Source organism: Schistocerca piceifrons, chromosome 5 (genome assembly GCF_021461385.2).
Source record: "Schistocerca piceifrons isolate TAMUIC-IGC-003096 chromosome 5, iqSchPice1.1, whole genome shotgun sequence".
Taxonomy (NCBI): domain Eukaryota; kingdom Metazoa; phylum Arthropoda; class Insecta; order Orthoptera; family Acrididae; genus Schistocerca; species Schistocerca piceifrons.
This window is the reverse complement of record NC_060142.1, coordinates 137103891-137128226: the sequence shown is the minus strand read 5'-3', so window position 1 is coordinate 137128226 and position 24336 is coordinate 137103891. Positions and strand designations below refer to the sequence as shown.

Here is a 24336-nt window from a genome sequence, read left to right as displayed (position 1 = left end):
ACCAGAAGGTATAAATGATTCCATCAGTGCATAGAAGCCAACCATACTATCTAATCAAAGCTAATTCAGATTGATGTCCGGATGCACGAATTTGGTAAAGGTGTGTAGATGTATTTTCTGATACTGCTTCTACTTCCTTTCTTCCTAGGCTAAAGCCTGTTTCCTTCAGTACCCCCCAGCAATAATTTCGAGACTTCTGAATAACTTCTTGACTCATTAAAATATTGCGAGCATTAATCTTACTTTCTCTGGACACAATAATTTTTTAAATTTTAAATAATCTATTACAATTTTCATCGCAACGCAGTTTTTGCAGATACTTCTTCCAATTTACTGTCGCTTTAGAACTACACTTCATCAGTGTTTTCATACCAAATAGTAGTTAACTGCACTATGATACTAAAGTACACGTATCAATAATAGTGAGCTGAATACTTTCCAGGCTGGTCAATAATCGCAACTACATTCACAACCGAACGAAAATATATAATGAAAAATTCATAAACAGCTGTTCTCAACACGACTGTCTGATAATAATATTCACTAATACTTGATAATATTCTTGTGTTATTCCTTCGCAAAAATTCCACTGTCTACATGTTATGTATCCTCTCACGTGAATACTCCAACCTCGATACTGTTTATATAGATTCTCTTATGATGAAGGAATCCTCTTTTGGATACACAAAATTGAACGATATCAGCAGTAGTGGGTATGTAACCATGTTATACAATATCGTTTAAAATTTTTCTTTCGTAAGTGATAGTGATATAAGAAATTTTGTTCTCGTAGAACATAAATGAGGATCCCCAGTGAAACGAATAATTGAATTTCAAAAAATCTCATTTTAATTGAATACTTTCTCGCACAAACCATCATGAAAAATTAATCTGTGAAAACGTTCTGCTAACTTTTGTATCAGTGTATTACTTTTAATTAAGATTCACTTTTTGTTTCAGTACATGTGCATGATGTAAGTTGAACATACGAAATGTGCACGAAAGTGTACCATATAAAACAAATCCAGAGAGCGATACGCTCCGTGTGGCTGTAAAAGTAGTTGCGTAAGATTCATTTCTGTCAGACGTGCCTGGCATGCTGAAACGAACAAGCGCACCCTGGTTCATTAGCTAACATGGTTCAATCTGGGCAGTCTCCACTTTGCCAGCACAGCACGCAAAGCACGTACCCATGTCTGATGCAGTGTACTGCGATAGCCCCCCCCCCCCCCCTCCCCCGGTTCTCGATTGAAGACAAGGATTATCTTCAGAGGATACACAAGTCTATATAGAGTTAGAGTTACAATTTTTTCCGCAAGTGTTTGAAGACGTAGCTGACGAATCTCAGTACACAAGGGGCCGAGTATTTTTCATTACATTCCATAGTCGTAAGTTGGCGATAAACTAAGGGAACAAAGTTTAGTAGACCTTGGTGATGGTTTCAGATACGATGAAGTAGGGAAACGGATGGTACGTATTGCAGACGTTAAAAGACTTAAGATCTTAAGACCTTGAAACAATGCCAAAGGAATGATGATGCACAGAGATAATTCTCAGCTCCATAGCTGCGTTCGTCATTGTCCATTTACTAGCGCTACTAGACATCTCGATCGGCACTGAAGTAGTGAAAGCTGCTCCTGCATCGGTGCCGGTGATGGCCGTGCTTTGGTGAGAAGAAGGACTGTTGAGGGCCTGCACCAACCTGCCTGGGTGTTAGACACACTGGACATACGCCTGGAGTTGTGGACTGGGATGCGATTTTGTATGACAGCAGGGGCACTCTTCCCGGTTATCCTAGTCACCCTCACTACAAATTCGTGCGTCAGTCATATGATTCTATCTCTCGTGCTGCCATTTATGAACAACATTTCAGGAGGTGTTTCCCAACAGGATAACGCTCGCCTACATGACGCTGTTTTAATCCAACATGCTCTACAGTTTGCCGACATGTTGCGTTGGCCTACTCGATCACCATATCTATCTCCAATCGGGTACATACGGGACATCATCAGCCGACACCTGCAGCCTCATCCACAAACAGCATGAACCGTTAATGCATTGACCGACCGAGTGCAGAAGTCATGGAATTCTATCCCACAAACTGACATCCAGTGCCATCTGGCACCTGTACGACACAATGCGTGAATGTCTGCATCCTTGTATTCAACAGTCTGGTGATTATTAACTTACCAGCATTTCACATTTGCAGTGACATATCTCGCGCTTACAATAACTTATTATCTTGCAGTATTAGACACTTCAATATACCACCCAGACAAATATATTCCGGAAATTTCATTACCCTACACTAATTATTTTTTGTTACGATTTTTTTTCCGTCAGTATGTGTGCGAAGAATAGTGAAACTCGCAAACTGCAGGGATGGATTCCTGACTGAAAATAGAGCAAAAATGTCCTGTGCACATGTGTCCGGAAATGCATCGTTGCTACGGTAGATAGGGCTGACGAGTGAAAGTTCCTCTAACCACATGGCGTGTGTTTCCTGTGTGTTGCAAGCTGTAAGATTGAAGCCGCGTTTATAAGCAATAGAATGGACTGGTATTCATGTTGGGAACAAGCCGAGATGGTGTTTTTGTACGGCCAAGAAGAAGGAAACGGTCGAGAGACAGCACGGCTATACCAAAACGAGTACGCTCACAGACACCAACCACATCACACCACATTTCAAGCCCTTTTTGTGCGTTTGTATGATCGCGAGTCCTTTCAGACAGACGAACGTGCAGAGACGTGGTGGACTGTGCGTATACCAGATTTGGAGGACCTGTTTGTACAGGATACTGATACGAACCTCAGTTAAAGCTCTAGGTATCTGGCCTGCCAAGATTGTGTACGCCAAAGTACGATTACGTATACCCTGCGTGATAACCGCTAGTATCCTTGTCACACGCAACAAGTGCAAGGATCATCAGCAGTGCATTTCTCTCTACAGAAAGGACTTTGTCGATGGTTTTTACACCAGAACATCACAATTATTGGATTTCTGTCACCATCCTCTTTGCCGAGAAAGCATCCTTTACCAGAGCGCGTGCGTTGCATCCCATGGAGGCCGCTATGAACATCTATTGTGACGTGGATGCGATGTAGCTCTTTACCGCGTTCAGGGACGATTTATTGTCGTTGCAAGCACACCATCCATTTCTGAAGACATGTTCATAGGATCTTAGGACCATTTATCCTCCATTTCCAGTCTGTTCACTCACTCTCTCTCTCTCTTTCTCTCTCACTCTGCGACGCAGAAGTTCGAAATTTAGCTCTAGGGTACGTACAAACTTTCTCTGTAGTAGTGTCAAAGTACGTCGCCCTGCGACGTCATCTTCGGAATCGGTGGCGCTTCAGACAGCTACGTGTATACATGGTAAAGACAGAATAGAGCTGAGAAGTTTAAGCGAGTTGAATGATGGGTAATCATGTCCACATTGGCACCAAACCTCACCACAGTTCTGCGCAACATCACAGTGAACGTATGACACGAAGAGAAGGTCGTTACAGCACCCTACGCGCCGTACCCTCCCGCCATCACCTTTAGCCATATCTCAATTATTCTCTTGACGCCTCTGCGACGGAGGTCTGGACAGCGACGCCCAACGTTCAAATCACGCGGATGTCTTATGAGTGGGCGAGAGAAACATTTCAGACGCACCGCCGTTCAGAGTCGACACGAAAGGGCCTCAGGAGGTGGCATACAGAGAGATATTGGAACTACCCCTTCCCTTTGTTTGTTCATTCCCATATATTTCGCTGCCGAAATCGAAAATTCATGGTGTGATGAGCAACAGGACGCCGTTGTCGACAACCACTGACTGCTTGTCGGGCGTCGCGGTTCTGACCTCCATCATAGAGGCATCAACAGTGATATGTGCGAAACGTGGGTTTGCTTGTGTCGACGGCCTGCTGTTTGAAATGCCGCAGATACCGAGGGGACGTCGAAGGGCACCACGCTCTGGCCACTTTACAGAGGAAGGTTGTAAGCACCTTTGAGTCAGATTTCGAACTTCTGCATCCCAATGGGAGAGAGTTACGAGGTTTTAAAAATCGACCTTTTAATTGTTTTGTCCCGGATAGTGTTTCAATACTAAGCTCCGGTCTTAAAACATTGCTTATTATTTGAATTTTCACTTTGCAGCAGAATGTGTACTGATCTGAAACTTCGTGCCTGACTGAATCTGTGTACTGGATCGGAATTCTAATGCGGAACCTTTCAGGGCATTTGCTCTACCAGCTGAGTTGTCCAGGCACAACTCACGACCCACTCTCACAGCTAGGCGGGCATAATGCTGCGAGGGCGCGTAGTGGTTCAGGCCTGGATAGCGTAGACATTGACGAACTGGCAAATATTCGGGGCTCGAATCCCGACTATGCATGCAGTTTTATTCTACCACGAAGCTTCAAATAATTTTCATTCGCCTTAGTCATACATACTATGCAGCTTACAAAGTAAGCCTCACATGTGATAAGAGACAAATGGTATAAAGGCTTAGACATAGTAACTGGTCTTAATAATCTGGTAAGGGACAAATTCCTGTAGAACATTCAGCCATCTATATTAGAATCGGCGATACCATATAAACAGTCTGAATTTATCTTTACTTTAAGTTTGTGGTTATTAGTTTTAGGTTCTATTTACACTCCATTTTTATTTAGCTTGTGTTTGGGTTAGCTTCGCTGACGAAGTGTATTCAGTACTGTTCGTCTTAGAAATTGTAAATGAAACCTGAAAATATTTAAAGCCACAGTGATGATCTCGAAGATTTCATCGCTCAGCTGCAAAGGTGTTAAATGTTGTTAGATCACCTGAGAGTTAAAATAATTTTTTAATTTCACTCATAGCACTTTCTAAGACTGCAAGATTGCAAATCAGTATACAAGTCAAACGGGGATATCCAACTGGCTGCGCAGGAAATTGACACATATAATCACGGTTAATGTTACGTTCCTCCCGATGCACTGACCGCATCTGCCTGTTCGCCAGGTAGCATCCAAAACTTATATTCTGAACCTCCTACAGCCACATTCGCCGTCCACAATATGAGATAAATCACTATTGACTCAACAAAAAAACTTTACTTGCATATTAACATTAATTGCTGCATAGAAGTAATTATTACATATGTTTCTGAGCAGAATACCATTAAGTGACAAATTAACGCCATACAAAATGCAAATTAAAATCGACAGACTGTAATGGCTGCCACAATAATAGCCATAATATCCCACTGAGACTATCTCGCTGTGGCGTTCCCTGTCATTAATCTCAAGATAGGAGATGATGATAATACAAGCGCAGAATTCCTTTACGTGTCATATACATTTCCCACTCCACAGCGAAACACAACAGTCGAAGATTGTCCCCATGGGGACAAAACTCATCCAGTACATACACACAAATGTTTATAATGAGCTAATTTCCTGAGAGCTGTATTTGAAATATATTACCGTGATCGTATTGTGGCTTCTAATACTGGCTTCTTTTCCATTTGTGGTGAAAAACCGTTTTGCGTTGGAAAGAAACTCACTGTTAAGCGTAGCACCGGGGGACATTACGCTGGTTTTATGTAACACTTGCTCTAGCCTAGATAATGGCACAATTTTCGAGAAAGAGAGTGTATAAAAATCATTAAGCATTCCGTATCCGTATGGCGCGACTCAGTGATGATTAGCTACCGAAGAGCTACTAAACTACAGGGATGATTCCTGTGTTTCACCAGCTGTTTCAAATTATCCCAGGCGTTTGGTAGAGGGTTTACACTGGGTTGAATTGTAACAGGATGTCAGACTGATAAACAAGAGGCCGACATGATCATAAGAACAAACATAGACAAGAAAATTTTATGCAGCAGAGATCACCACCGGAGAATTGAAAATCTACGAGTAAGAAATACACGTGTTACAGACTAACAGCTTGCCTAAGCTCAGCAGAAATCCCCGTGTTCAGGCCACGCTTGTCTCTCTTTCTGCCCCGACTGTAAAACACATAAACTATCTACCTTACATGTACTGCCTGGTTTAGTTCTACATTAAACTTCAGACATGTATTGGTTAATCGTTAATCTCAGAATACGGCGTAGCACATGGAATTATATCTCCCTTCCTTTCAGTGCGAGCTCTGATTTCCCCCGTTTTATTATGATTATCGTTTTTTTCCTATTGGCATCAACAAAATATTTTACGATATGGAAAAGAAAGATGGTGATTGAAATTTCATTACAAGATCCCGCCGCAAGCAGAAGTGCCATTATTTTTAACGATGTTCACCCCAAATACTGTATCATATGTATGACACATTCTCCCCTATTTCTCGATAACACGAAAACGTGCTGCACTTCTTTGAACTTTCTACATGTACTCCGTTAATCCCATTTGGTAAGGATCCCACACCGCGCACCAGTACTCCAAAAGAGGATGGGCAAGCTTAGTGTAGGCAGTGTCTTTAGTAGATTCGTTGCATCTTCTAAGTATTCTGCCAATAAAACCGAGCCCTAGGTGTGCCTTCCCCACAACATTTCCTTTGTGTTCTTCCCAACTTAGTAGGTTTTTTTAATTGTAAATCGTAGTTATTTAGTTTAATTTACGGATTTTAGATTTGATTTATAGTTTAACCGAAATTTAACAATTGCCAATTTTTGCACGATTCAGATACCTTTTTTAAATCACTCTATAATTTGTTTGATCTTGTGGTGACTTTACTAGACGATAAACAACAGCATCATCTACGAGCAACCTTAGCCGGCTGCTCAGATTGTCACCTAAATCGTTTATATAGATAAGGAACAGAAGAGGGCCTATAAAAATAACTTGTGGAACACCAGAAATCATTTCCGTTTTACTCGATGATTCTCCGTCAATTACTACGTACCACGACTTTTCTGTTAGGAAATCACGAATCCAGTTCCAAACTTAGACGATATTCCACAAGCATGCCATTCGATTATTTGCCGCTTTTGAGGCATAGTGTCAAAAGCCTCCCGGAAAATCAGAAATACGAAATCAATTTGAAATCCCTTGTCGAGAGCGCTGAACATTCTGTGTGACTAAAGAGTGAGTTTTGTTTCACAAGAAGGATGTTTTCTAAATCCTTGTCGACTGTGCGTCAATAGACCGTTCTCTTCGAAGTAATTCATAATGTTCGAACACAAGAAATGTTCCAAAACTCTGCTGCATACCGACGTTAAAGATAAGGGTTTATAGTTTAGTAGATTTGCTTTGATTAAATATTGGACTGACCTGTGCAACTTTCCAATCCTTGGGTTAAAAATCTTTCGTCGAGCGAGCGGTTGTATACGATTGTTATGTATGGAGCTGTTGCATCAGAATACTCTGAAAGGGACCTAATTGGTATACAGTCTACACCGAAAGACTTGTTCACTATTTCGAGGATATCTACTTTTAATTTATTCATGTTGGAAGCTATTCTTTATTCGAATTCTGGAACATTTACTTCTCTGGGGAAGGAATTTTGGAAGGCTGTGTTTAGTAAATCTGCTCTAGAGCACTATTATTTATAGTACTTCCATTGCTGTCGAGCAGAGAAGTCACTGATTGTGTCTTGCCGCTAGCAGATTTTGCATACCACGGGAATCTCTGGATTTTCGGTCAGATTCCGACACAAAGTTTCGTTGTGGAATCTATTCTAAGGATCTCCCAATGAGGTCCGCGCTAGATTTCGAGCTTCTGTAACCGGTCGCCAATCTTACAATTTTTATTTCATTTACATTTGGCATGCTTGTATTGTTGTTTCTGCAATTGTGTTCTAACGTGTTTTGTGTACCAGGGTGGAAGGGGGGGAGTTAGTTCCGTGGCTTGTTAACGTATTTAACATAAATCGCTCAGTTGCTGCAATATTATTTCTTTGAATTCAGGCCACATCTCCTCTAAACTTACATTGTTCACTTGGAGTGGAGATCGTCTCTCAGAAAAGCATGAAGCGAATTTCGCCCTGCTTTTTAGTAGGTCTATTTTTCGTTTATTTTTGGTTGATTTGAGAGTTATAGTATTCAGTCTTCCTAATCTCTGTAACGGTTTGTATGCTCGTTGTTAGCTCAGGATTATTTGATGCTAAGAGGTCAAGTGTGTTTTTGCCACCGTTTGCTGTGCGACCGGGCTCGTTAATAAGTTGCTCGAAATAATTTCCAGAGAATGCATTTAACGTAATTTCCAATGCTGTTTCGTGCACAACTCCAGATTTAAACATGTACTATCGTCAACATTTTGGGCTAAATTGAAGTCACCACCGACTATAATTGTATGAGTCGGGTACGTGTCTGAAATTAGACTCAATGTTTCTTTGAATCTTTCAGTGATTGTATCATCTGAGTTGGGAAGTCGGTAAAAGGATCTATTTATTATTTTATTCCTGTTCCAAGAACAACCTCTGTTCATACTAACTCACAAGCACTATCTATCTCAATGTTGCTTCAAAATAAACTAGTTATAACAGCAACAAACACGCCACCGCCAACTATAGTTATCCAATCGTTTCTGAACACCATTTGATCCCTCACAAAAATTTTGCCTAAAGTTGTCTCCGACATTAGCCAGATTCCAGTTCCTATAACGATTTGGGCTTTATTTTGGTCTTTTCTCAAAACAGCTACTACAATTTACATCTGTTATATCAATGGTTCCTTGTTTTACGTTCTTCCTATGATCGACCTATACCGCTTGAGACTGAACCCCTTTCGTGTTTCCCCCAGACCCTCCATCTTAAAAAACCTCTCAGTGTTTGCCATACAGACCCGATACCCGAGTAGCCCCCTCCAGTGTATAATGATTTGTGACCTATTTAGTGCAACCCGAAATCCCACCACCCTACGGCGCAAGTTGAGGAATCTGAAGCCTACATGGACGCAGATCCGTATGAGCTGCAAATGGTGATCTCTGCTTTCATCTCACAAGCAAGACTGACAGTGTTTACCATTTCTCATTTATTGGTTAGTCGTTAATCTCAGGATACGGTGTAGCACATGGAATTCTGTCTCTCTTTCTCTTAAATTCACTGGCCTTGATCTTTCCAAGTCAGTACATACATAGGATTAGGTTATTATACTCTACGAATTTAAAAAAAAATGTTTTGAATAAAGTTTGGATTGCAAAATGAGACAGTCTATCTTTCTTTAATATTCAGCCCTGACGTTGGTTTTCAGCAGTACGCTTTCCCCTCTCCTGCATGCCTTCCTCTATGTTTCCGCGTACGTATTGCATCCCACATGATTTCTTGAATGTGTGACATTCTTTTTCGTCCCCGGAGATTCTTCTCCTCAATAGCTTCTTCTTCTATAGTTCCAATGATGAAATTGTGTCGTGAAATGTGTTCTACGTGTTGGTCTCATCTTATTTAGACGAGTCTCCACAGAAATCTGGTTCCCTGTACCCTTCTCAGCGCATCTTCGTTGGTAACATTGTCTTTCCAACTCATATCACCCTTATATAGCATCAAATCTCCAGGGCTTTCAGCCGCCTCCTCTCTTGTTTTCCTATTGCCCCAGTTTCGCATTGTAGAGGGCCATGCTGTAAACAAATGCTTTCATGACACGTTTCCTTATTTTCAGCAGATATTCTCGCTGGCGAGTAAGTTGCTCCTCAAATTAAATTTAATTTCGGCGTGCTGTGTTCTGCCTACAATTTTTTTCTGGCTTCTACTATCCCTTGTTAGCCTGCATCCGAAATACGTAAACTCGTCTACCACTTCTAGCTCTCCTCCGGTTCGTACTCATTTTCAGCACTGCATAGCATTGCTGTTGCCTTTTGCTTCTTGATTCTCATACCGGAATGATCGCAGAAATTCCTTTCCATTGTGCTGAGAACCTTAATTGGAGATCAGAAACGGCAAAAAGAATAAACTGAATAATCTCTGCGTTGCTGATTTTGATAGGATGTGAAATATGTCGAAAGGCCAATGGATGGAAGCTAAAGTGAGTGTCTTCCAGCAAGTGTAAAGTTTAGGCACTTGTATAACATAAAAAAGCTTTGAGATCTCCTGGAACCACCCAAAAAGAGAGTCACATCATCTCATAGCGCATTCCCCAACGTTAATTGTTGAGGAATGTGTTTCCGGTCATTACTGCCTCACGTAAAAACAAATACCGTTTGCTTTGTGCTGCAACGGGTCAAAGCTGACACAAAGTATCGAGTAGTTGGCGCATGACGATATTGTTACGTATAAAGTGACTAATGTGTTGTCCAATAATTTTGCTCGGTCAAACTGTACACTGATGATGCAGAACATTATCACCTCCTGGGTAATAGCGTGTGTTTTTAAGTTTTGCAACATTAAAAAGTTGCCCCTTAACGTGCCATGTATTCGGAAAGTCATTGATAGATTTCCGGAGGTACGTGGCACCAAATATCCACGCACAGGTCACGCAGTTTCCATAAATTACTGGCCGCTGACGTGTGATAGTCGATGTGGTCCGGTACCGTTCCAGGTGTATTCTGTCGGGTGCATATTAGGCGTATTTTTCATCCAAGACCAACGTGAGTTCACTGTCATGTTCCTCAAACCACTCGATGAAAAATCTTGGCTGTCAGAAACATCTGACGGTTTACTCAGCTTTAAGACACCAGTGCCATCGGGTAGCCGGCCGATGTGGCCGTGCGGATGTAGGCGCTTCAGTGTGGAACCGCGTGACAGCTACGGTCGCGGGTTCGAATCCTGCCTCGGGCATGGATGTGTGTGATGTCCTTAGGTTAGTTAGGTTTAATTAGTTCTAAGTTGTAGGCGACTGATGACCTCAGAAGTTAAGTCGCATAGTGCTCAGAGCCATTTGAACCATTTGAACCATCGGGTAAGAGATCAAGCATGAACGGACTCATTTGGTCAAACTTATACTCTAAGACAAAAGTAAGATGCATTAGGAAGGTATTATCCAAATGGGACATCGACAGATATGACGTTTGGGTACGGACAACAAATGATGGCAGTTTCAGAAAAATTGGAAAAATCGTTCAAGAAAAAGGGCTTCACGAACTAAGCAACTCAGTAACGAGCTGGACCAACTCTGGCCCTTATACAAGCAGTTATTTGGTCTAGTACTGATTCACAGAGTTTCTGGATAATCTCCTGTGGGATACTGTACCAACTTCTGTCCAACTGTCGCATTTCAGCTTCAAAATACCAAGCTGGTTCGAGGGCACTGCCCTTCATGCTCCAAACGTCCTTAATTTCGGCCAAGGTAGACAAGCGCGAAGACAACCAGTGGAAACTTTCACCGTGGGCGGGCGGGGCATTATCTTGCTGCAGTGTAAGCCTATGATGGCTTTCCATTTAGGGGCATAGAATATCGTCGACGTACCTCTGTGGCGTAATGGAGGCCACAGACCTCAACCAAAGAGTTCCTGCTGTGTAAAGAAATGGCACTCCAAACCACCACTCCTGGTTGCTGCGCGTATGGCTGGCGACAATCAGGACGGTATCCCACCACCGTATGGGGCGTCTCCAGACGCGTATTCGGCCTGGAGTAGAATTGTCTTCAGTGATGATTCCCGCTTCGACTGTGCCCCGATGGCCAGCAAAGACGCTCTCGGTGGAAAGTCTTCCGACTACGCTACTCGTTTCCACGGTCCTATCTCGATTATACCGTGCCTGGTGCAGTTATAACTGACGATGTTGTCCAGTCAACATCGGAGAGACTGGGGACGTCTGCTGCGGGGCGTCATGTTCAATAATGTGCGCTGAGCAGTGTGTTCCGAAATACTTACTTCTCTACCACCACCACGGATCGCCGTCTGTCTAACTTTACTGCAGTTTCTGCAATTTATCTAAAATTTACGTGAAAGTTGAGGTAAAATTAGAACCTGTAATTCACCAGGAGGCGCAATGGTTAAAAGAAAGGACTGGTGCTCGAAAGGAGTGGAACTTACTTGCCCATGCGGCCAACCATATTTATCCTTCGAGTAGTTCTTCTAAATCGCTCGAGGAAAATATAAGGGTTGTTCCTTTGAGAAGAAAACTGCCGACTTGCCGCCTCTCTTTTTTCTAAACCGGATATGTGTAACATCTTCGATGAAACGCAGAAAAGAGATATGATTAGGATTTAAGGCATCTCTTCAAGAAGAAGATTTAAGTGATTAATATAGGAATATACTGCAACCTCACAGGTATGGCCTCAATAGAGAATAGGTTAGACTAATTACAGAGGCAGTTAAACATTTTTCCCGTGCTCAGTACACGGAAGGAACGCCATACTCAGTACACGAAAGGAACGAAATTAATCCCTAATAACAGTTACAATGAAAAGTTCTCTCTTCCATACACTTCACAGTGATTTGCAGAGCAGAAATGTAGGTGCAGCTGTAGATTTAGGCACGTAGCCAATGGGACGTTTTTCTTTCCATTCCCAAAAGGCGTCATGTGCTTCCGTTGGTTGTTTGAAAGTTTTTAATAATAATGATTTTTGTAACAGCTGACGGAAATAAAACACAATTTCCGACATATATATGCACGCTATGAGGCATCAGGCACTGAAAAACTTTCTTCTTTCCTTTTTGAGATACGCTGTCTATATTTTCCGTCGAGTTTGGCGGATGCCTGAAAATACCGCTACAGAACAGATCACCGTAACCGCTGCCGACTTTTATCGATAATTTGGACTAAATTAACATAGACTACGTTCCATGAATACTGCTGCCCTTCCATACTCTTTCGCTGAATTGTACCCCATCCTCAAGGAAACTGCACTCCTCTTTCGCCGGTACGAGATCTACAACAGATTATCATATAATAATCAGCAGCTTAAGAATCTATACGAGTAATCATGTCCATTCGATCCACCGTCATTTTTAGCCAGCGACCATCTCAATAACAAGGCCGAAAAGAACAAAGCGAGTAGAGGTTTGCATTTACAGTTCGGGAAACTCATTTGGAAAAAGCAGAGATCTTGCACGTAAATCGAATGCAGAGGACATCTCCGGCTTAATCAGCGAATTTCTTTTAGCAGCTAGCTCACGACTATAAAATCGAACGTTTTCAATATCGTTACGATGTCGAAAAACAAGGCATCTACCAGTACCGTGGGACTTGTGTCGGAGCCTGTCCGAACTAATTTTGTGACATTGCATAGAGTATTTATTGCTTCACCGAAACTATATTGCGTTACGCAGTCGTGATTTTCCATACGCCTCGTAAAGGATTTCATCAAAATGGAATGATTTGCTACAGAGCTTTGTAGTCTTCTAAGGAGACATGTCACCTGTTGTTCATCACGCAGCACTCGTTACGTTGGCTGATAAATGGGGACGTACGATACGGTCAATTTAAAACCGGCCTTTAAAATTTTTATTAACGTGATCACCCCGGCAGCCATAGAAAATTATTTGTTGTGGAACAGACCTCGCCTACAATTTCTGCGTGTTTTTGCAGGTGGGCTGGGTGAAGGCAGACACGAAAGCCATCCAGGCGATCCACGACCACGTGATCACGCACAACCCGCGGGTATCTGTCTCGCACGACGACCACTCAACGTGGAACCTGCACCTCCGCAACGTGCAAGAGGAAGATCGCGGCCAGTACATGTGTCAGGTCAACACTGACCCCATGAAGAGTCAGGTGAGTGCAATAGGAGATCCGCCGTCTCTACCAACGCCAAGTCGAAGTCAACCTCATGAAGAGTCAGGTAAGTGCAGGGAGAGGGCTACTGCTCATACATGCGTCAACACTAGCCGCACGAGGGTAAATGCGTCAACACCGGCCGCACGACGAGTCAGGTAAGGGCAGAGAGTGCGCTTTGTGCAGTATCACAAGTTAAGACGACATCAGCATCGTAAAGCGTCTACCACAGATAGTCCATGAGTCAACAATGACCGCATTAGGGTGTCAGGCAATTATAAAGGGAGGACTGTGAGAGTCGTAAAATGTAGGACTGATCGGCACCAACCTCATCAAGAGTCAACTGTACAGAGTCAGGTGAGTGCAGGGAATGGACCATTACCAGCGCAAGTTTCAACACTCACCCCATGTGAGCTACAGCAGGAAGGCTGTCAGTGTTGAATGTACCAAAGCTACCAAAACCTCACGAAGACTTAACTGAGTGTTATTGGAGGTGCGTTATGAGTACATGTGGCAAGGCAACGTGAACATCGTGTAGGACTAGGTAAGTACAGCGAAAGGACTGCAGCCAGTATGTGCCAACACTGCCCTGTGAAGATTCAGGTGATTTCACACAGAGGACAGTGACCAGCAAATAAGCAACGACCCCATGAAAAACAATTTTATTGCATGGGGAGGATCATGTTTTGAGCACATGCCGTGTCACCACTGGCAGAACGAAGAGCCATGCAAATGCAGGGGACTATGGCTAGCACATGCACCTCTACGACGCCGATATTATAGAGTATCAAGTTTACATGTCTGTTTAGTTACATGCCAGAGATACAATGTGGCAAGTTACAGCGATCACACAAACGTATGACAGGAGCAATATATTTCTAAGTGAACTATTATCATCCAGTTTTTCTCCCTGCTGCTGAGTCATCCCCTGCCTTTACTCGGATGAGGTGTTGGTTTGCAGCAGTCGATAGTTCCACAGCCAGCAGTATCAGGACTCTACACTTAACGAACAAAAAATTAAGACATTAATTAAATACTTACGACAAAATTAGACTTTTACGATTACTGTGTTAAGCAATATAGTTAACAAGATTTACGTTACAATGCTGAGGTGATAGTACGAGTATATGAGGCTAGAGAGGAATGAAGGTGATTTTGATAAGTGATTGTCGATTCTGTGGTGAGGCATTACATAAGGAACTTCGAAAACTTGAGAGAACCGATGTATGGAACTAAAAATATGGTTACGTGTGTAGGAACAATTTTCTGGGTGTCTAGTGTAGAGAGGTGGATGTCACGAAGGGTTTTTGAACAAGGATGGAGAGTGAATAATTTATGTATGGATTGGTTCAAATGGCTCTGAGCACTATGGGACTTAACGTCTATGGTCATCAGTCCCCTAGAACTTAGAACTACTTAAACCTAACTAACCTAAGGACAGCACACAACCCCCAATCATCACGAGGCAGAGAAAATTCCTGACCCCGCCGAGAATCGAATCCTGGAACCCGGGCGTGGGAAGCGAGAACGTTACCGCACGACCACGAGCTGCGGACATGTATGGATTCCTAGACGTCAATACATTAAAAGTGTGTCCCATCCGATTCTTCACAAATCCTCATAAAAGTCTGCGAAGGAGGTTTCAGAGGAAGGGGGAGGGGGTCTTCACCTAAGTGAATTGAACATCATGTTTTCTGACATATTTAAAACACTGACATATTTTTGTCTAACCCACTATATAAATATCTAAGAAAGTATATTAGTCGGCAGGCTTTCCAGAACGTTATTCTTGATCATAAAACCTGAGTCCTTAGGTCTCGTCATTTTCCTCTTCAGACTTATTCACTACCCTACGCATCGGGCGCTCTGCGGAGATCATCTTCAGGGTTCCCCTGATGAACATACATCGCCCAAAAGTGTGTGTGTTCAGCCATACAGGGACAGCAGTTTAATCCCAAAGACGATCGCAACAGAGGGATGAAAAGGCAGACGTTGAAGATGTTTGAAGAGGAATTTTACCCTCAATCTAACAAGGTGTTCCATGCCTCCGTTACACCTTTCATTGAGGTGTTGTGAAGGTCTGTCGTCTTACAGTATTCTAGACAGAAGAGACTGTCGACGCAGCCTACATGTTTAAAGAGGTTATTTACAGGTACTGTATCTTTAAGAGCAGTGCAAAGAACAGAATTGCTATGGATAATAGGTTTGTAGTGAGCGCATTGTGGAAAACATAGTGTGGTGGGAAGTGCGGAAACGTAACAGTCATAGGAGAGGTACTGATGAGAAAGCTCTCGTACTATATATTAATACAAGAGTTTCAGTGGTTCAACTAGGATATGTTCTGAGTGTGAAGAAGCAAGCAATCTTGGTTGCACTATCGAATTTTTTTATTATTTTCCGATGACTCGGTTCACCTTCATTTAGGCATCTTCGGATTGTCTGATAATTGGTAGCGATCGGTACATGGGATACCGCGCATAAAATATCCTAGCAGGTAAATGCCCCTTTCAAAGAGGGTGTCCTAATTACGTCATGTGGCGCAGTCCATTGCAATCCAAACAGGATCAAGCCTTCAATAAACTTTACATCATAAACATGCGGGAGATGTAGTGCGTAGTCTGGCTGCACACAAGTGATGTATAAATACTGATTGCTGTACCAACCCCGGAATGAACTGGAAAATGCTCATGTTCTGTATTACTGACCAATGAGCACGTGCAGTGTGTCCGACTCCTTCCTCATTCCGTACAGAGGGATACATGCAGGGTGCACTGCTCTAGGAAAAGTATAATAAAGAATCAACTGCAGTGAGTGTTTCGATCACATAGATACAAATGGTAAGTTTCCAGTGGCGCTTGCATTTTTCCAAGCATTATGTTTTACCTACCGAGGTGCTATTAAGCTCCTTGAAAAATATATTACATTTGTAAGGTTGGCTGTCCGTGTATTACATGACAATTTTTAATGTTATCAAGGCTTTTTGTCTGTAAATAGGAAAAATCAAAAAGCTCGATAAATTTCTCCTGAGTTCGAGGCAATGAACAATAGGCCAGAAGCTGTGGTGTTTTAAATTAATTTTTAATGTACTCTAATCCCCACAAGTGTCACTCTCTTTTGGATGCCAAAGGTGGCGTTATATCGTGTTCAGATATCTGTGTAGGATCTTCCTAACATGTTTTATTATATTCGCAAGCATGAACGAGAAATCTGCTTCCAGTTTAGCAGTTTTATTGTACGGTAGCGGAATAGCTAGTTTATACTTTGAGAAACGGTTGTGGAATACAGATTTTTAGTTAGTTTTAAGTAAAAGAATTCCTTCGACCTCGTACTGACTCCCTTGATCCTTTCCCTTACTTGCCGAAGTTACTGAAGTTACTTATGAATCAGGGAGAGGAACCAAATGACATATTAAACATCATTATCGAAACTATGAAAAAATATATGAAATCTTCTATAGTATAGCGCAGGGAAGACTATAAGCAGGATATCCATACAACAACATATCTGTGCTACGCACAGAAGGAAGCTAAAGGGAACCGTAGATGACTGCTACAAGCTTCTGGGATCATGGCTTCAGGCCGTAATGGAAGTAACTATCAGGCTTCCGCTTGCGGGGATTCAAGTGTTCTCACGAAAATACTTCGGTAGCACAATAACAGTTGTGCTTTTGTTTATGACCTGTTTTTGAAACATTTTTCTGCTCCTACAGCCTGTAATTGGTAATCAAACAGTAACGAAGGGCTACCATATAGAGTGAAAGTTTTGTCCGATAACTCTCCTCCTTAGGAGAAAGAGTTTGCTAAACGTCTTTATGCGTGAAATCGGCACTAGTGTTCGACATTTTGCAACCTCTTGGGAGCATCAGAAACTCCTGATGAAAATACAAGAAGGGGGATCGAAAAGTACGGTTATTAATTGAGAGGAGTCCGATCAATCACAATATTCTACTTTCAATATCTTCATATTGTTTTCATCGTGTTTCAGATGTTCAGTAATAGTTACGCGGCAATGAACAGGCTGGTCAACGTAGATAGAATGTAATCAAATGAAACTATATGGTTCCAGAAACCTTTTCAAGTCCCAAAGTTCTGTGATGCATGTGAGCAGACTGGAGTGATGAACGAAAATTTATACCAAGGCCAGTATTCGAAACTAGGTCTCCGGCTCATTAGGTAGATGTGCTAAACACTGTGCGGCCATGGCACGGTGGTTTTGCACAACTGCATACACTACCCCAGCACGTCTCCGTCCTGAATCTCAATTTACATTCATCTATCAGCCCACTTTGTATTCCCCCTAAACACCGCAGTGGCTCACCATTTGTATCAGTTGTGGAAAGCAATCGTGTCAGGATGGCGTAGTGGTGATTAGTACATTTGCCTAGTGAGCAGGAGATCTTTGTTCGAATTACCGGCCTTGATACAAATTTTCATTCCTCGCTTCCGTGTGCATGTATACATCATAGAGAGTATTGCTACATCGACTAGCACCGACACGTGTTTACGAGGCCACTGCCACTGCTTCAAGACGGAATCACATCCTCAAGTGCCTCAGCCACAGGTCTTGGGGCGCGGACAGGGCGCGTCTCCTTCAGTTTTATGGAGCTTTTGTGCGTTCACGGCTGGACTATGGGTGCACAGTATATGGGTCAGCGAGGCCATCTTATTTGCGGATTCTTGACGCTGTTCACCATGCTGGGATCCGACTGGCCACGGGTGCTTATCGGACCAGTCCCGTACCCAGCCTTTGTGCTGAATCTGGCGAACCGCCACTTACCATCCGGCGGCAGCTCCTGCTGGTGCGCCAGGCTTGTAAGTTTCTTGCAGCTCCCAGATCGCCTGCTCACCATCTTGTTGCCCATCCACCTCTGGACCGCCTTTTTTCCCGCCGTCCCCGGGCTACGTTGCCGTTTGGGATCCGTGTGCAACGTGTACTAGAGTCCCTCGGTGTGGAGTCTGTACAACCCCAAATCCAAGGTTTTAACCGCCTGCCACCCTGGTTACTGAAGAGGCCCGGAGTGATCTTAGATTTATTGCAGTACAGGAGAGATTGCACTCCTGCCACAGTTTTTAATGCAGCATTTTCTGCCATTTTATCTGAGCACCACGACTTTTACTGTCTTTGATGCAGAATTGTTTGCGATCTATCTTGCGGGCACTGGAGCACATTCTTCCTCTCCTAAATTTCTTGTCTCTTCCGATTCACTCAGTGCCCTTCACTCATTGCAACGTTTGTATCCGGCAGACAAAATTGTCCAGACCATCCAGGATGCCCTCCTCCGACTACAGCGACTGGGGAAGGTTGTAGCTTTCTGCTGGGTTCCGGGACATGTTGGCATTACTGGGAATGAAAGGGCAGATCTCGCAGCCAAGGAGGCGTGTCTCGCCCCACAAGTATCTCAGTGTGCTATCCCCTTGCACGCACTCACGTCGCTGTTGAGCTCACGGGTCATGCGTCGGTGGGAGGATGAGTGGCAGGAAGTGACTGACAATAAGCTCCGTATAGTCAAGCCCACAACGCGTGTGTGGTGTACTTCCTTTCAGCCCCATCGACGGGACGAGGTTCTCCTCACTCGGCTTCGAATAGGCCACAGCCCTATGACGCATGGCTTCCTGCTCCGGCGAGAGGACCCTCCAATGTGTGGTGCTTGCGGCGTCCAGGTCACTGTGCGCCACGTTTTATTGGATTGCGTTTTATTTTCTGACCAGCGGGTCACGGCTGACTTGCCAGCGGACCTGCCATCTCTTTTAGGCAACACTCGGACGAATGTGGTTAAAGTTTTAAAGTTCTGTGCCCTGTCAAATGTTTTTACAAAGATTTTAGGGAGAGGATTTTAATTTGCTCACTGTGTGACAAGCTCGCCCATATTTTATGTAAGTGGCCAGCCAATAACAATTTCCTGTGACATTCTTGTTGCTATGTTTCCCCTTTCGTTAGGTTTTACTTTCTTATGTAACATTTTCCTTCTTTTCCTACTTTCTTTGAGAGTGTGCTTTAGTTTTCTTAGGTCTGTCCACATTCGTTCCTTTTAATGTGTGTCAGGGCGCTGATGACCTCAATGTTGAGCGCCCATAAGCCCCAACACACCACCACCACGTGTGGAATGGACAGAACTACTGGCTGTCTAAGGACGACCATAATCAATGCAAAGTTAATTCTCTGCATTATAATCACTTTTATCGTTTGGCTCTATACATTTCTTCCATACACAGTCTTGCTGTTACTTAGGACTTTCATACCAGCGATATTTGGACTGTTTTCGTTAGCTCACAGCGATTATGACTTTCCACGCTCTTAGCGTAAGTAGCAGAATCAAATTTCCATTGAACTACGAGGTTCTTACTTTGATTTACCTCATTCCCACGTTTTTCGAAAGTATGGGCTTTGGACTTCGTCGCAGCTCTGCAGGGCATTAGTGCTTAGCTCGCTATGGAGAGCGTTTGTTTATCTGCATAGACACTGAAATTTTCCCAAACACACTGCATGCAGTAAGATTATATCATGATAGAGTTGATTATATGTGACTACAGCTTCTACAAAATAAGTCCGCTTGCATGGGTAGTCTAGAGTATTCTTCTGTTCTCTTGTTTGGTGCCCGTGCAAGTAAGCAAAAAACAGGAAGCGAACGATTTACACCCACATTAAAAGTAAGAGACTCGTTAAGGGAATGAAACGGAAATACTTGGGATACTTGGGATACTTCGTTCTCGCGCCAGTCTATTGGGTAAATTTAGAGAATCTGTATTCGAGGAAGGCTACACCACGCGAACTGTTCAGCTGTCATGGTAGCTTATCTAGCAAGATATCGCGACAGTAAGGTAAGTGGAACTACGGCCAATAGAAAATGATACAAATGCCTCTAATATTGGTATTAAGTAACCTCTGTGGCGTACAAAGTATATACACGGGTGGTCACTAAAATAGCAACACCACGAAGAAGAGCAAACAACCAAAGTTAGCTCATCGTAAGTGCAGAGTACTGTAGGAAGAATACATTATATCTGTAGTAGACTTTCTAATGTGCAGCCCCTGAAATATCAGTATGCAGATTTTCCACCTCCGATAACTACAGCCGCTCTAACCTCGCTGGGCATCAAGACGAGCTCAGCTTGGATGACAGACGTGGGTACGTCTTCCCACGTGAAAGTTCACTGGCCTCACTGAACAGATGACTCAGAAGTCATCTCCTTCTCTCATTTGGTACTACGAATAAATTTCAAATAATTATTCACTTCACCGCTGAAGCAGAATTTCAAGTTTATGTAGGTATGTTTTCACTGTTGTTTCTGACGATGGTCAGCTATTATATTGTAAGCTTCACTTTTGCATTAATATAGAATGCGGCGAGTCTACATTACACAGGCCAATGGCAATAACTGATTATTCAAATGTGTCATTGACGTCACCCGCGTCGCGCCTTCGAAATGAATTAACGGTAATAGGTCAACATTTGTGCCCAACCAGGATTCGAACCTAGATAATCTCGTAGCCTTAATAGCTTTGACCACTCGAGCACGCTTCCCCTCTAATCGAAATTCCCAACCTGTTACACACTATTGACCTAACGTCAAAGCCCAATGAACCTCTTACTCGCATATCCCTGCCAAGCTGCTTCATATCCGAATAATTACTGCAACTTGAATCCTTGTGAACCTACTTATTGTATTCATCTCTTGGTCTCCCTCTATAAGTTTTACCCAACACACTTCCCTCCAACACTAAATTGGTGACCCCTTTATGTCTAAGAATTCGTCTTATTAATGAATCCCTTCTTCTAGTCAGGCTGTGCCACAAATTTCTTTTATCCCCAATTCTAAATTCTATTCAATACCTTCTCGTCAATTAAGCGATTTACCCATCTAGTCCTCAGCATTCTTCTTTGGCACAACTTGTATTCTCTTCTTGTCTAAACTGTCTATCGTCCATTTTGAAGTTCCACAGATGGCTACACTCCTTGAAAATACTTTCAGGAGAGACCTGACACTGTAATCAAAATTCGATGTTAACAAATTTCTCTGCTACAGAAACTCTTTCCTTCCATTGGCAGTCTTCATGTTATATCCTCCCTACTTCGACCATCGTCGATAGGAAAAGTCATCTACTACTTCAAGAGCCTCGTTTCCTGATCTAATCCTTTCACCATCACCTAATTTAATAACTTTGCATTCCATTATCCTTGTTTTGTTTTTGTCAATGTTCATTGTATAAATGCCTTTCAAGTAGCTGGACGTTCCCTTCAGCTGCTCCTAGAAGTCCTTTGCTGTCTCTGACAGCATTAAATTGCCATCGACAAACCTCAAAGTTTTTATTTATTCTCCCTCACCTTTAATTCCTAGTCTAAATTTGTCTTTCGTTTTCTTTATTCCTTACTCTTTGTACAGACTGAATAAGATCGGGGATCTCTCACTCGTTTCGCGACCCCTGTTTCTCTTTCGTGCCCCTCGACTTTTAAACTGCCGTCTGGTTTCTGTGCAAGTTGTATATAGCTTTTCCCTGCCTTTATTTTACACCTGCTACCTTCAGAATCTCAGAGTATTCCAGTTGGCATTGTCAAAGGCTGTCTCTAAGTTTACAAATGCTACAAACTTATATTTGCCTTGCCGTAACCTATGCTCCAAGATAACAGATCAGAATTGCCTCACGTGTTCTTACATTTCTCCGGAATCCAAAATGATCTTTCCCAATTTCGGTCTGTACCAGTTTTCCCTTCTTCTGTAAATAATTCATGTAACCATGAATTAACTAAATTAAGTTCTGTAATAATGACACCTGTCAGTAGTCACGCTTATTGCTCAAAAGATGAAAGAGTTTTGTCATGGCTGGCTCTCCCAAAGGTATTAGTAGTTCATTCCGGGGCCTTGTTTCTACTTAGGTCCTTCAGCGCTCTGTCAAATTACTCTCGCCGTTTCGTATCTCCTGTCTCACTGACATCTACATCCTCTTCCGTTATTATAATATTGCCTTCAAGTACATCTCCCTTCTGCAGAACTTCCATATACTCATTTCACCTTTCAGCTTTCCCTTATTTACTGAGGACAACTTTTCCACCTGAACCATTGATATTCATACAGCTACTTCTCCTTTCTCCAGAAGCTTCTCCAGTTTTTCTGTAAGCGGTATCTGTCTTTCCCCTAGCGATACATATATCTAAATCATTATAATTGTCCTCTATCCATTCCAGCTTAGCTATTTTGCACTTCCTATCAGTCTCATTTTGTGGACGTTTGTATTACCTTTCACCTGCTCCATTTCTTGCAGTTTTATCATCTTTCAAAGATGCCCATTTGTCTTCTACTGAATTATTTTGCCCAGTTTTAGTCAATCGTTGCCGAATGCCCTCTCTGATATATATGGGATCTGCACCACCAAGTGGACTACGCCTGTCAGTATAGCCTAAAAGGTTTTCACCCATGCATCCACAGTTAACACCTGACCTGGTGCAAAGGGGAAATATGCATTAATGATTCGCTCTTTTCACGTGTACTTGGACGTACTGATCAACCTAAAAGCATACTACCCCACTAACTATTATTACTGCTCTGAAACTGAAGTAAATAGTAATATAATGTTGTTCAGCACATTGTCCTCAGTCACCAATAAAAATGTCTGTGCTTCTACCAGTAATGCCGTGTACCCATGGTATCTGTCATTTCAGACATGGCCAAATGAGCCGACACCAATAGAATATTAGTCATACTCAATACATTTCAATTCAAGGCATTACACAAATGACTGTCCATTGTTCATTTTTAGCGCATATTACTGATTAATGAATGCATTTGCCATTACTGTAATTCGCTATAGACTGAGTAATATAGTAGTCTTGCACTCAGAATGCTTGACAGGGACTAACTGTTTCAACATCACTCTGTGAAAGGACAACCAGAAATGACTGCCCCTGGGATCTACTCCGGAGAGCCTCTGAACGATGTGTACTATTGTCGACCTCGTCGGCAACAGTAACCTACAGCTGACTAGATATATGGTCTGTATCGCGGTGATAGGTCCTTGTTACATCGTGAGAAATTTCTTTGCCTTGCCGTTCGGTGCATAACGTCTGGATAGCATCATTCACTGTAAACTCCCCGTGCATTTCACGGCTTCCTCCTGCTTTTCTAGTGCGTTGGTGCTTGCCTATTGCACCCGTTTCCATACATCACTGTTCTCGCGAACTCACATACCGACCTCCGTCCTTGTCTCTTTTCACCTTAGTCATATCAAATAGCAAATATCAAATACCACACACCACCTTGTACAGAGATACCTTGTACTCGTGTGGACCTTTGAACTGTGCGCAAACACGACAAAAGGAAGATCTGTATCGGAATCACTGTCTTGTGAGTTCACATAGTAACTTAATGTACAGGGTAACCCAATAATCCGACAACATTTGAAAATTTTATACTTCACGAATAATGTAGAAAGAAAGGAAAAATTTACACACATTCTTGAAATGTCGTGGGTTTTCACTGAAACTAAGAAAAAATGCATAAAATGACCAATAGATTGGACGTCATATGATACAAAAGCAATAACTAACATTGCAGACAAAGGAAGCACTAGAACTGATCTTGTAAATTTGAAATCGTTTTTTGTAATTGCATATCGATTTCAATCACAGAGTGATCATCTTCAGTGCAAACGTAAGTTCAGTTGACTCATACAATCAGAGTTGAATCTTACCTGCTAGTTGGGACCTTCTTCACGGTAAAACCTATGTTTCAACATTTATTTTCTGCTTCATTATATGACTCCACTAGACGTAGTCTTGCACT

General features: G+C 42.6%; 1 protein-coding gene across 1 annotated transcript in view; it reads left to right on the top strand.

Annotated features, from left to right (window-relative positions):
- Positions 1 to 24336, top strand: part of LOC124798807 (lachesin-like) — a 195914-nt gene that overhangs the window by 43369 nt on the left and 128209 nt on the right. The window contains exon 4 of the mRNA XM_047262337.1: positions 13376 to 13561. Within this exon, the coding sequence (XP_047118293.1) occupies positions 13376 to 13561 (186 nt within the window). The remainder of the gene's footprint in view (positions 1 to 13375; positions 13562 to 24336) is intronic.